The 12,500-nt window shown below is 44.9% G+C and overlaps 1 protein-coding gene across 1 annotated transcript in view; it reads left to right on the forward strand.

Annotated features, from left to right (window-relative positions):
* pex7 (peroxisomal biogenesis factor 7) overlaps positions 1-12,500 on the forward strand; it is a 72,251-nt gene that overhangs the window by 13,920 nt on the left and 45,831 nt on the right. The window contains exons 5-6 of the mRNA XM_063222376.1: positions 8,038-8,144; positions 10,646-10,759. Coding sequence (XP_063078446.1) covers positions 8,038-8,144; positions 10,646-10,759 — 221 coding nt within the window. The remainder of the gene's footprint in view (positions 1-8,037; positions 8,145-10,645; positions 10,760-12,500) is intronic.

A 12,500-nucleotide genomic window follows, 5' to 3' on the forward strand; every position in this document is an offset into this window, starting at 1 on the left:
GTGGCCCGGCTAAAGCGGTCGTGTGGGTGTGGGTGTGTTGTGTGTGTGTGTGTGGATGGGTTGTGTGTGTGTCTGTAATTGTGTGTCTGTGTGTGTTTATGTGGTTCCTCGAGCACGAATGAAACGCCGATAGAGCATGTCTGCTTACTCTGCTGGTGCCGAGGGGGAGAGACCTCACTATCCCACTGTCTATATCCAGAACTATTATTACTATTATATACTGCACTATTATTACTATTATATACTGCACTATTATTACTATTATATCCTGCACTATTATTACTATTATATACTGCACTATTATTACTATTATATCCTGCACTATTATTACTATTATATCCTGCACTATTATTACTATTATATACTGCACTATTATTACTATTATATACTGCACTATTATTACTATTATATACTGCACTATTATTAGGTCCACCACAGCGTGGTACTCTTGGATTGGGGGCGAGTTAAGTTTGGCACGTCACCGTTGGAGGAATCTCCCATACCAAGCATATACATGGGCAGTCATGGGTAAGCGGTAGGCCATCAGACATCAGGCAGACATCAACCCGCCAGTTTGGGTTTGGGGGGTTGGGGTGGGGGGGGGATTAACCAGTGCTCTCCCTCATCCTCCATGACTGAGGTACCCTGAGCATGGTACCGTCCCGCCTCACTGCTCCCTTGGGGTGCCATTGGGGGCTGCCCCCTTGCATGGGTGAGTCATGAATGCAATTTCGTTGTGTGCAGTGTGCAGTGAACACTTGTGTGCTATGGAGTGCTATGTCACAATGACTATGGGAGTTGGAGTTTCCCAATCTGGCTTTCACAACAACAAAAAAACTCTACCTCAACCTTGCCCCCTCCCACAACCACTGTAAAAATTGACTATTAAAAAAAAGCTATTATGCCTCTTTTACACTGCCAGTTTTCTGGTAGGCCTACAGCTCGACAAAGCGCAACTCGGCTGTTTGAATAGGCACGCCACAGCTCAGTTGTAAAGCAAAAAGTGATGGTTGAGTCGCGCCGTGTCGAGCTGTAGGCCTACCAGAAAATCGGCAGTGGAAAAAGAAGCAATATAGGAAAAGGTTTTGAGATTGTTACATTGTGTCATTTGGAATATGTGGCACTGGATGATGACTAATGAATCCATATTGCCCATCACTGGTTTTCAACGTAAGTTACAGGCCCCCCAGTAGACTCTAGAATTGCTGCTGCTTGTCGGATTGATAAATCCCTCACTCTTGTCCTGTTGTCAGAGGGGCTGGGTAACATAATCGAGTTAATCGATAATCGATCAAATCGAATCGAAATTCATATAATCGATTCACAGGGCACAAAATCGATTTTTTGGTTCTTTTTCTTTTTGTTGTTTCTGTTTAATTTAGGTCTATGGAAAATACCCAGTAGGTATTAGTCAATTAGGCCTTGGCCTACTTATTACAAATTAGCAATCTGTTAACACTGTCAAGCCATAGCCCTTTGACATTTTTATATAAAAATAGGCAGCAGCATCTTTTGGGATAAATCCTGGCACCAAGAAGGGAACGGATTGAATCGATTTGGAATGAATCGAATCGAATTGAATTGAATTGTGATTAATCGATTCAAAGCCCTAAGAATCGAAATCGAATCGATACAGGAACATGGCTGCGATACCCAGCCCTAGTTGTCAGCCAGTGGTAGTCTCCAGAATTTTTGGATTAACAGGATGGGTGGTTTGACTGGAGTAGTCAGCCATCATCCCAGAGAGGAGTCCGGATTAAGGTTGCATTTCCCCTGGTCAGGAGGCAGGTCTTGCACAGCTCTTTGACTTCGTGCTGGGATTGGTAGCTACAGAGAACCCTTCATAGAAAAAACTAAATCGCACCTCTCATGGGCTGTGAGTGTTATATTCCTCTCTCTCTCCTCCTCCTCCCTTCTCATCTCTCCCCTTCGTTCGACAGCTGCTTGATAGATAATGTCATTCACCACGGAGCTCTGCTTTGAAGGGGGGCTATAGGGAAACAATACGGGCTCTCCACCCCCCGATTATGGCTTATCAGGAACCTCTCTCTTCCTTTCCTTCCTCCCTCGCTAGCTCCCTCCTTCTTGCTCTCTTTTTTCCCCCCCTCCCTCGTTACCCCAAGACTGCCTGCTGAGGCATCACTTGCGGCTGGCTTGAGCCGAGAGCATCATCTCCAAGTCTGCATTGCTGTCGCAGAAAAAAGAGACACGTGTCTACTTAAAAAGCAGCAAGTCAAACTCTCTGCTCTCATCTTTTTTCATTATGTTAGCTGGCAAACTCGGAGTCGGATCCATTTCGGTGTAATTAAACACGTCGTTGACGCCTCGAGCGTGTGCATCCAACAAAGTTTGAGGAGAAAAAATGAATGGGAGGGATGGAGGGTTAAAGGGGGTTGTCAAAAAGACTTTCTATTCTCAGAATTTCTATCTAAGAATTTCTATTACTGGTGGTAAGCACCAGCATTTAGGTCATCCCCCGGCTGGGACACCCTGACATAGCTAATCTTCTCACGCCCTGGCCAAAAAAACATCTGAGCTTTTCTTCCCACTTTCTCTCTCTGTCTCTCTGTCTCTCTCTCTCTCTCACTCACTCACTCACTCACTCACTCACTCACTCACTCACTCACTCACTCACTCACTCACTCATTCAGCCTCTCTCTCTCTCTCTCTCTCTCTCTCTCTCTCTCTCTCTCTCTCTCTCTCTCTCTCTCTCTCTCTCTCTCTCTCTCTCTCTCTCTCTCTCTAGCCAGTGTATGTCCTCTTGTCCTTGCTCTGCTCTTGCCCCTCCCCTCCTCTTCCTCTCTTCTCCTTTCTCATACCCCATTAACTCTCTCCTCACACAGGAACTCTGAGGGATTTTCCTCATATGCTCACAGAGCTTTCGTAGTCGGCGTCAGCGCCAGCGCTAGGCAACTTTTCTTGTATACTGCAGAAAGTATGTTCATTTCCTGCAGAGGCTGCTTTTGTAGTGTGACATGGTGGCTTATGCTGGCGGCGACTCAGGTAGACTGCAGGAGTAGGCTACTGCAGCTGCATGTGTGTGTGCTTCCTCAAAACACAACAAAAGCCATTATAACACTATTTTTACGTTATTTAAGATCTGATCATTAGAAATTAGGGTAGTTGGAACTGTGGCCATATCATCTTATATTTACTTCCCAATTCCAAACATAAAAATAGTGATTGCACTGATATTACTTGAGACACAGTGAAAAAAGTATTATTGCATAGTTTTAAAATGGACATATTGGCTACATTTACATGACGTTTTTACAGAATTACGTAGTTCTGTCGAGTTGAGTTTGATCTTTCGTTTAATTCTGAATCGTGAAGTGTTTACATGACGTTTTCAAAGCGCAATTAAGCTTTATTTAGAATTAAAGGTAGTCCATTCTGAATGAAATGTCTCATGTAAAGCTAGCCATTGTGTTTTGTAAAAGCAGTCTTTGTGGGACTGAGGGCAATCCATCCTACCTCCGTTAATGTCTCTGAAATAACATTATGGGTGACTCCCGCTTCTGCCCAGAGCTAATAGCGTGGTAAGGAGGTATGGACATCTTCGGACGGCTCCATTAAGATTTTGGCTGGTGATGAGGACCTTTGATGAGCACTTGAGATTAACTTCTCCCGGTTTGACATCAGCATTTTGTTTCTTTCATCTTCAAGCAAGGGCAAACTGTTTTTGTCATATTGCCTAAAGGCATAGTAAGGCAGTAAGCGTTATGTTTTATCGGCCGCTTTTTATCATTTAATGAGGTTTCACTATTGCTCTGTGCATGTCGATGATGTTATCCCTCTTAGGCACAGCAGCAGTTTGTGCTCTGTAACCATGCCAAGACTCCAGGTACTGGCTCATTACGCTATTCACCCATGCCTACAGGCACTCTGGACAGACCTGTCTTTCACCGCTGAGAGAGAGAGAGAGAGAGAGAGAGAGAGAGAGAGAGAGAGACACTGAGAGAGAGACACTGAGAGAGAGACACTGAGAGAGAGACTGAGAGAGAAACTGAGAGAGAAACTGAGAGAGACTGTACACAAAGCACACTGTACACAGTGACAGATTTTAAACGTCCCAGTTCGACTACCCTGCTGCGCCGTGTTTGTGTGATACAACACCTGCTGTGCCGTGTACAGAACATAGAAGCTTACACGTTATTGTCAGTGTCTCTCTTAGCTCCATTGTTGCCAGGGCTTTTTGTTTGTGTGGGGGGATGGCATACAGTTGAAGGCTTTAGAACAACATAGGCAAAGAGTGTCCAACAGTGTCTCTCTCTTTGTGATACACTACTTTATGTGAAGTATGAATAATACAGTAATATCCTATTCTTGACACGTTGGGGAAATGTCATTATTTTGTTCAATTATTGTTGTTTTTAAACTATTATTATTCCGCATACAAACTTGATGGTCACTTACAGTACTTTCCCAATTATTATTGTTGATAATAAGTGAGCAACAGATAGCTATTGTGCCTTGCTTACATAGAAATCGTTGAGCACGAGTGTTCAATACATGGGCGTTTCTCTCTCTCTCCTGAGCCTGAGGGTCCATTTCCATATCTGATCTCCCATCCTCTCCTTGTGTTTGTGGCCTCGTGATCCAAGTCAAGACGCCATTGACGAAAAAAATTGTGTTCAATATCTCGCAAAATCACAATTCAAAGGTCATTTTCTCATTTGCTGTCTGGATGTTGAATAGAGAAAAGCTCTCCAAAAGTTGGTTTGTGCCCAGGCTGACAGCGGGAAACTTTGTTTTTCTCCACGGAGGCAGGGTGTCAGTGAAGCCCAAGGCCAGTGTTGCCAGATGTGTCTGACCAAATCCCGCCCAAAAGGTTCTCAAAAACCGCCAAAATGCGCTAAATTCCGCCCAAATTCAACAAATTACATTGACTTCTATGGGCCCAAAACGGCTTAAAAAACCGCCAAATGGCCAATTTTTCCCATTTTTGCCCGCCGACGCTCATCCCAAGTAGCCCAATTGGGCGGGCACCCGCCCAATCTGGCAACACTGCACAAGGCCAAAGCACGAAGCCACAATCACAAGGCAAGGATAGGAGGTTAGATAATGAGATGGATACTAGTCATACAACATTATTGGCATTGATCGCAACTGCTTAGTCACTTCATGAAGGTGAGGAGTTCACCCCAGAGCCATTAGCCTTAGATGTGCTCATTCAGAACGGAAGACTATTTTGTCAGGCAGACTGAAGATGGAACATGTACTGTTATGCTGATTCACTCAGTATTGGAAAGAATGCTGAATTATTAAAAAATAAATCTTCATTTAGACTTTATTGATGTGTGTGCATGTGCGAATGTGCATGCATGTGTGTCAGTGATAAGAGGCTTTTTTTGCTTCATGGGTAGATCTTCTCAATGTAGTAAAATGGCAACAGATTTTTGAACTGTTACACCAGGGACACATGCAGGCGAAACGAGCGAAGCAAAGAGAGACAAAATTCAGTGTTCCATTCTACTTGTAAGACCACAGCGGTCATCAGGTTGTCGCGGCGAATCAAATAGAATGAAACATTTTGTTGTTGATTTGATTGGCCGCAGCAGGCAAAATGTGCATAATTTGCCCCTCATTTGCATAATATTAAACTTGGTTGAATATTTTCACGTCGCTTCCCTCCTGTTCGCTTGCCTTGGTCAAGTTTGTTTCGCTTGGAAAAGATGGCGTGCACAGGTCCCCAGCATTAGCAACATTAAAAAAAATCTTCCCTACCATGCCAAAAATATGTAACTTGCTATATTTATTCAAGATCAACTTCATACATCTTAAAGGACGCTTTTTAAAATAGAGGGCATTGAGTTGGCCAGGTCAGCATATAGTGTAGATCCAGAGAAGGGATGCTACTAACTGCTCTCTTTCTCTCTGCAGGGCTCTCTCTTGCTCTCTGCACTGGCTCTAAGACAGTTAATGCAAAGCCATTTCACCCCTGTCTAGCTGCCTGTCGGCTGTGCTGAGCTAGCAGCTAAATGCCTCTCTGGCACAGACCACATTCGCTGATGGCCTTCTCTCTCTCTCTCTCTCTCTCTCTCTCTCTCTCTCTCTCTCTCTCTCTCTCTCTCTCTCTCTTGCATGTGCAGACTCTCTCTCTTTCTCTCTTTCTTTCTTTCTCTCTCTCTCTCGTTCATTTTCTCTCTTCATGTCATTCTCTCTTTTTTTCTCTACCCCCTTCTCCCCCTCTTTCCAACTCTCTCTCTCTCTATCTCTCTCTCTCTCTCTCTCTCTCTCTCTCTCTCTCACACACTGTAAGGTCATTGCTGACTGCAGAGGAATCGTGGGTGGGGAGAGGATAGTATATGTGAGTGTGTGTACCTGCACATAGACTGGAGGTGATTTCAGTCAATTGGAGTGGAAAAACAAAGGATGTGTTCATGTTTGTGTGAATGGATGTTTGTGCAGTATCTGTGTCAAACAGGAGAGGGGAAAAGAGAAAGTGACAGACATGGAGTAAGGGAAAAGAGAGAGAGAGAGAGAGGGGAGGGAGGGGGGGTAGCCAATGCACTTAAAAATCCTCTATGATGAAAAAGGGGAGCAGTAGCCTTTCATTGCATTATGCTGTGGAGCAGAGTGGTGCAGTGCCCTGGCAGGGAGTCACCTAATGCCTGTTATCACCTGCCAAGCTTGACCAGCCCAGCCCAGCCCAGCCCTACCCAGCACACCCCAGCCCAGCCCAGCCCAGCCCAGCCCAGCCCAGCCCAGACCAGCCCAGCCCAGCCCAGCCCAACACAGCCCTACCGAGCACACCCCAGCCCAGACCAGCCCAGCCCAGCCCACCCCAGCCCAACCCAGCACAGCCCAGCCCAGCCCAGCCCAGCCCAGCCCAGCCCAGCCCTACCCAGCCCAGCCCAGCCCAGCCCAGCCCAGCCCAGCCCAGCCCAGCACAGCACAGCACAGCACAGCACAGCACAGCACAGCACAGCACAGCACAGCACAGCCTGTCCAGCACAGCCCAGGCTACATCAGCCCAGTCTGGCTCAGCTCAGCAGCCCAGCCCAGCCCAGCCCAATTCAGTCTAGACACCTCAGGACAGGACTGCCCTTGGGCAATACCCTGCTGTAGTACGTGCAAGTGGCCGTGGCGGGGAATAGAAAGCGTCCAGAGAGTCGCATCAGTCAGCATATCATTATCATTATGCCAAGGAGAGTTTATACGCGTGTGTGTGCGTGTGAGCCTGCAAGTGTGTGAGCGAGTCTTTTCCAAAAAACTCTGGTTTGTTTACTCTGGTTTGTTTCTCTTACTCTTCGGGCTTTCTTTGTAGTTCTTTTCTCCTAAATGCATTTCTCACTGTGCGCCTCATTAACAAACACTCAGTGTGGTTTCTAAGCAGGAGGTCTTGAGTAAATCTGACATTTAAGTGTGTGTCTGTGTGTGTGTGCGTGTGTGTGCATGTGTGCGTGTGTGTGCGTGTGTGTGCGTGTGTGTGTGTGCGTGTGTGTGCGTGTGTGTGCGTGTGTGTGTGTGTGTTTGTGTATGCGTGTGTGGCTGTGTTTTTGTATGCGTGTGTGGCTGTGTTTTTGTATGCGTGTGCCCAAGAGAGACAGGGACAGAAAGAGAGAGAGAGTTGTAGAGGAGGCGGCTGGAAATGTAATGTGCTTTATGATATCACAGTCATACATCATTACCTCTTGCATCTAACTCAATCACACTTCCACTCGGAAAACGAATCTCTTGTTCACACCTTTAACACCATGTCTCTGTGCTTAGTGGCATCCTACAGCGAGAAGAGAGAGACAGGTAGTGGCATCCTACAGCGAGAAGAGAGAGACAGGGGGGGGCATCCTACAGCGAGAAGAGAGAGACAGGGGGGGGTTGTAAATGACATTCTGGGGAAGAAAAAAAAAGGTGAGCGTACGCGTGCGTGTGCGTGTGCGTGTGCGTGTGCGCGTGCGTGTGCACGTGTGTGTGTGTGTGTGTATGAGATATAGAGACAGAGAGAGGAAGGAAAGCTGAGGGGAGGGGTTGGTGAACAGAAGACTTACGTCCACTGGTCTAATCAAGGTCAAACTTTTTTTATCTTCTGAACAGGAGATGGGACTCTGCGAGTGTGGGATGTGAAAGCAGCCACCTGCAGATTGGCCATCCCTGCCCACAAGGGAGAAATCTTGAGCTGTGATTGGTGCAAATACGACCAGGTAAGTTAATGAGCCACAAAAAGCTTGATTTCTTTAGCATCTTCCCAAGTGATGATGCTGAAATGTGGAGCTGCACTCATTTAGCTGCCAAATATCTTAAGACGCTTACGTATAAAGCTTTTGGAAATCCATTTCCATTTTTGGAATTGGAAATCCATCACTAGTGCAATGAAGTAAAAGGTGCTAGACGGTTTTTGGCAGCACTTGTGCTTCTGCTTGTGCAGAAGCAAATGGTTTGTCTTTTATCATTTGTGCTGACGAAATTGAAAGTGCCTTTTAAATCTGATGAATGGCAAGCCAAAGTTGACGTTTCTGTTGTCAGAAGATTAAAGTCGACTCTTCTCCCACAGTGATTATAAAGTTCTAGAACCTCAATTACAATCAGTCGTGTGTTTTCTATCCACATTTTGTCCATTTTAGGCATTTTGTTTTTATATTTAAAGCCCTCAAATAGAAGGCTAATGAACACATTGGATTTGAGTAGATATTATTTGTTCATCAGGGATCATCTAAAAGAGTTCAAAGTAAAGTTTGCTATGCTGTAGCAAAACAGCCTGCAAGCTCCACGAGAGGAGGTTTATGCAGAGCAAGTTGCTTTTGACAAAGATGAGCTCAGACAGCTCTGCTCGACTTAGACAACCATCCCTGAGAGTAGCTGCGATCTCAGCATCTTTGAAATAATCTGCCTCACAAGAAAGTCATTTGGCAGATTTTTTACTGTCATTTCGACTGCATTTTACTCTTGTTTCACTTAGTGTGCATGAGCCATGAGCACTTGTGTTGTATGTGGAGATGTGTGTACACTTATGTACAGTGCCCTCCATAATTATTGGCACCCCTGGTTGAGATGTGTTTTTTAGCTTCCAATTATTTTATTTTTTTTCTAAATAATATGGGACCTTAATGGAAAAAAATAGAAAAATCCAACCTTCAATACAAGTGCATTTATTCAGTGGGGAAAAAATCCCACATAAAGAAATAATTATTTGACATCAAATAATGTGTGTCACAATTATTAGCACCCCTGGTGTTAATATTTTGTACAACCCCCTTTTGCCAACAAAACAGCACCTAATCTTCTCCTATAATGTTTCACAAGATGGGAAAAGACAGAAAGAGGGATCTTCAGCCATTCCTCTTTGCAGAATCTCTCTAAATCATCCAGAGACCTGGGTCCTCTCCTCTGTACTCTCCTCTTCAGCTCACCCCACAGGTTCTCAATGGGGTTGAGGTCAGGGGACTGAGATGGCCATGGGAGGAGCTTGATTTTGTGTCTGGTGAACCATTTCTGTGTAGATTTGGCCATATGTTTAGGGTCATTGTCTTGCTGAAAGACCCAGTGACGACCCAGCTTCAGCTTTCGGGCAGAGGGCAACAGATTTTGATTTAAAATGTCCTGGTATTTCAAAGCATTCATGATGCCATGCACCCTAACAAGGTTCCCAGGGCCTTTGGAAGCGAAACAGCCCCACAGCATCACTGACCCACCCCCATACTTCACAGTGGGTATGAGGTGCTTTTCAGCATGCGCATCTTTCGTGGTACGCCAGACCCACTTAGAGTGTTTGTTGCCAAAAAGCTCAATCTTGGTCTCATCTGACCAAAGCACACGGTCCCAGTTGAAGCCCCAATACCGCTTGGCGAACTCCAGACGCTTGCGTTTATGATTGTGAGTGAGGAAAGGTTTTTCTCCGTGCATGCCTCCCAAACAGCTTGTTGGCGTGTAGACAGCGCCTGATGGTTGATTTGGAGACTTTGTGACCCCAGGATGCTACCATTTGTTGTAATTCTGTAACAGTGAGCTTTGGAGATCTTTTGATTTCTCTTACCATCCTCCTCACTGTGCGTGGTGGCAAAATAAACTTGGGTCCTCGTCCAGGCTTGTTTACCACTGTTCCAGTTGTTTTGAACTTCTTAATTATTCCTCTCACAGTGGATATGGGCAGCTGCAGTTGAGTGGCAATCTTCTTGTAGCCTCTGCCTGACCTGTGAAGGTCGACGCACATCTGCCTCACTTGTATGCTGTGTTCCTTTGTCTTTACCATGTTTAAGAGTGGATAAGAGAAATGGCCTCGGTGTCACGTCATATTTATACCCCAGGGAAACAGGAAGTGATGAATTACTAATTAAATGTTCCTACATACTCTGGTAAACTTTGTAAACTACTGTAGAAATGACAGAAATGCTTCAATTATATTTATTTCCTGGGAATTGTTAAGGGTGCCAATAATTGTGGAACAGGTGATTTAATGAAAAATAATTATTTTTTAGTCAGGGATTTTTTTTATTTTCTTACAATTCATTTGAGTTGAAGGCTACATTTTCCTACAATTTTCAGTGTGACAGTATTCTTCTGCAATAAACACTGAATTTATTTTAAGGCTTTTAACGCATCTCAACCAGGGGTGCCAATAATTATGGAGGGCACTGTATTGTGTGTGTGTGCGTGCATACGTGTGTGTTTGCATGCATACATGTGTGCGTATTTGTGTGCTCATCAGAATGTGCTGGTGACTGGCTCGGTGGACTGCAGCCTGCGCGTGTGGGACCTGCGGAACGTCAGGCAGCCTGTGGCACAGCTAGGGGGCCACACCTACGCCATCCGCAGAGTCAAGGTACCGTAACCCTCTACAAGGCAGCATATGTTAATGCACCTTTAGGGCCTGAGGTGTACAACATAGAAGTAGAAATAAAACAGGATCAGGAATTAACTTCTACTGTGTACACCTCTGTCACTTTACAAAGTTTTCCGATGCAACAAAGCTATAATGGAGGGTTTTTTTTCCACGTGTACTAGATCTGTGTTTCTCAACCTTTTTTTGAACAGCCTTCTTACTTTCCAACCTTTAAAATCTTACCAACGCCCCCTTGACCTCATCATAAGCCTATCAACGTGTTATAAAAATGAAATGGACAAATGCCAACAATGACGACTAAGCACAGCTCCCTCTCAACTGTATCCTTCTCAATGCCCCCCCTAGGACTCCCCAACGCCCCCTGGAGGGCTATACCACGCCCGTTGAGAAACACTCTACTAGACCATCTAGAAAACATAATATCCGTGCCATGTGCACCCTCTGCATGTGCTCTTAACACTGAATTTTTTCAGTAATTAGCTCATTTTAAGAGGCTAAGAAGGTCCAAGATCCCCTTTGACCTACACTGTTATAATACGTGTCGAGTCATTTATTTCTGGGCACATATCTAACTTGTATGGCAGCTGCACATCTGAAGTCAAGATCACTTTCTACACGGGAAATGATTCCATGTGCTACTTGGTTTAAAAGTTGTGCTCATTTAGAACAAAATGTCACATTTGTCATCTTTTCCACTCACATAACAAAATGGATGGCAGAACTTCCACTTTCTGAACTCAGAATGTCTGTCTCTGGAGAAATCCTAGTGTTTAAAAAAAATGCTTAAATCCCTGAGCACGGTCAGACCAGAGAGAGTAGAGAGAGAGAGGTTCCATTGGCCCATTGTTTCCGGGTTCTATTATTGCAAGGGGGAGGGGGGTGAAATACCCCTTTAGGCAGACCTAGGCAGACCTAAGGACTGTTCTACAGTATTCAATGCTTGGAGTATTATGACACGCGCCTTTAGGCAGACCGGAACCTGGTCATGTTAGGTGCCCATAGCAACCTATTACATTGGCACATCTCTATATGCTTAAAGAATCTCTGGTCAGACTTTACTGAGCAGAGCAAGTGATGATACATCACATACAGAAAATTGCTTTCTGTCACTCAGAAAGATATACGTAATTGCGTCGTCTAAATACAGTACGAGAATGGTGCCTTGGTGCTCTTTGGTATTTAACAGGTGAATGCATCTTGATATTTGGATCCCAGTGAACCTATAGAAACGCAGTGGTGCTGTTGTAGCAGCAGCAGCAGATTTCCTTAATGTCACTCTTGATTTGGCTGGCGAGCCGTATTGAAATGAATTGGAGAATTCCACGAGAAGATGGATTTGATTTGCGCACATCTGGTCAGAAATATGCTTCCGCCAATCAGGTGCTTATAGTAGTGAGACTAAATGAAAGGCTCGTCTTCCTTTTTAACTCGCATGACACACTGAGTGGCAGGAACCATTAGATCATTAATCCATTTGCACCACGTTCAGGAGTTCAAATGTTGACCCGAAACAAAGTATTGTGGTTACAGTAGCAGCTCTCTCTCTCTCTCTCTCTCTCTCTCTCTCTCTCTCTCTCTCTCTCTCTCTCTCTCTCTCTCTCTCTCTCTCTCTCTCTCTCTCTCTGCACGGTATTTACTATGCAAGTCATCTGGCAGGTATGCATGACTGTCTCAATTGACTTAACACGGTGAAATTGGTGCCTGCTGCCCATTGCATTAT

Source organism: Engraulis encrasicolus, chromosome 18, assembly GCF_034702125.1.
Source record: "Engraulis encrasicolus isolate BLACKSEA-1 chromosome 18, IST_EnEncr_1.0, whole genome shotgun sequence".
NCBI classification, from domain to species: Eukaryota; Metazoa; Chordata; class Actinopteri; order Clupeiformes; family Engraulidae; genus Engraulis; species Engraulis encrasicolus.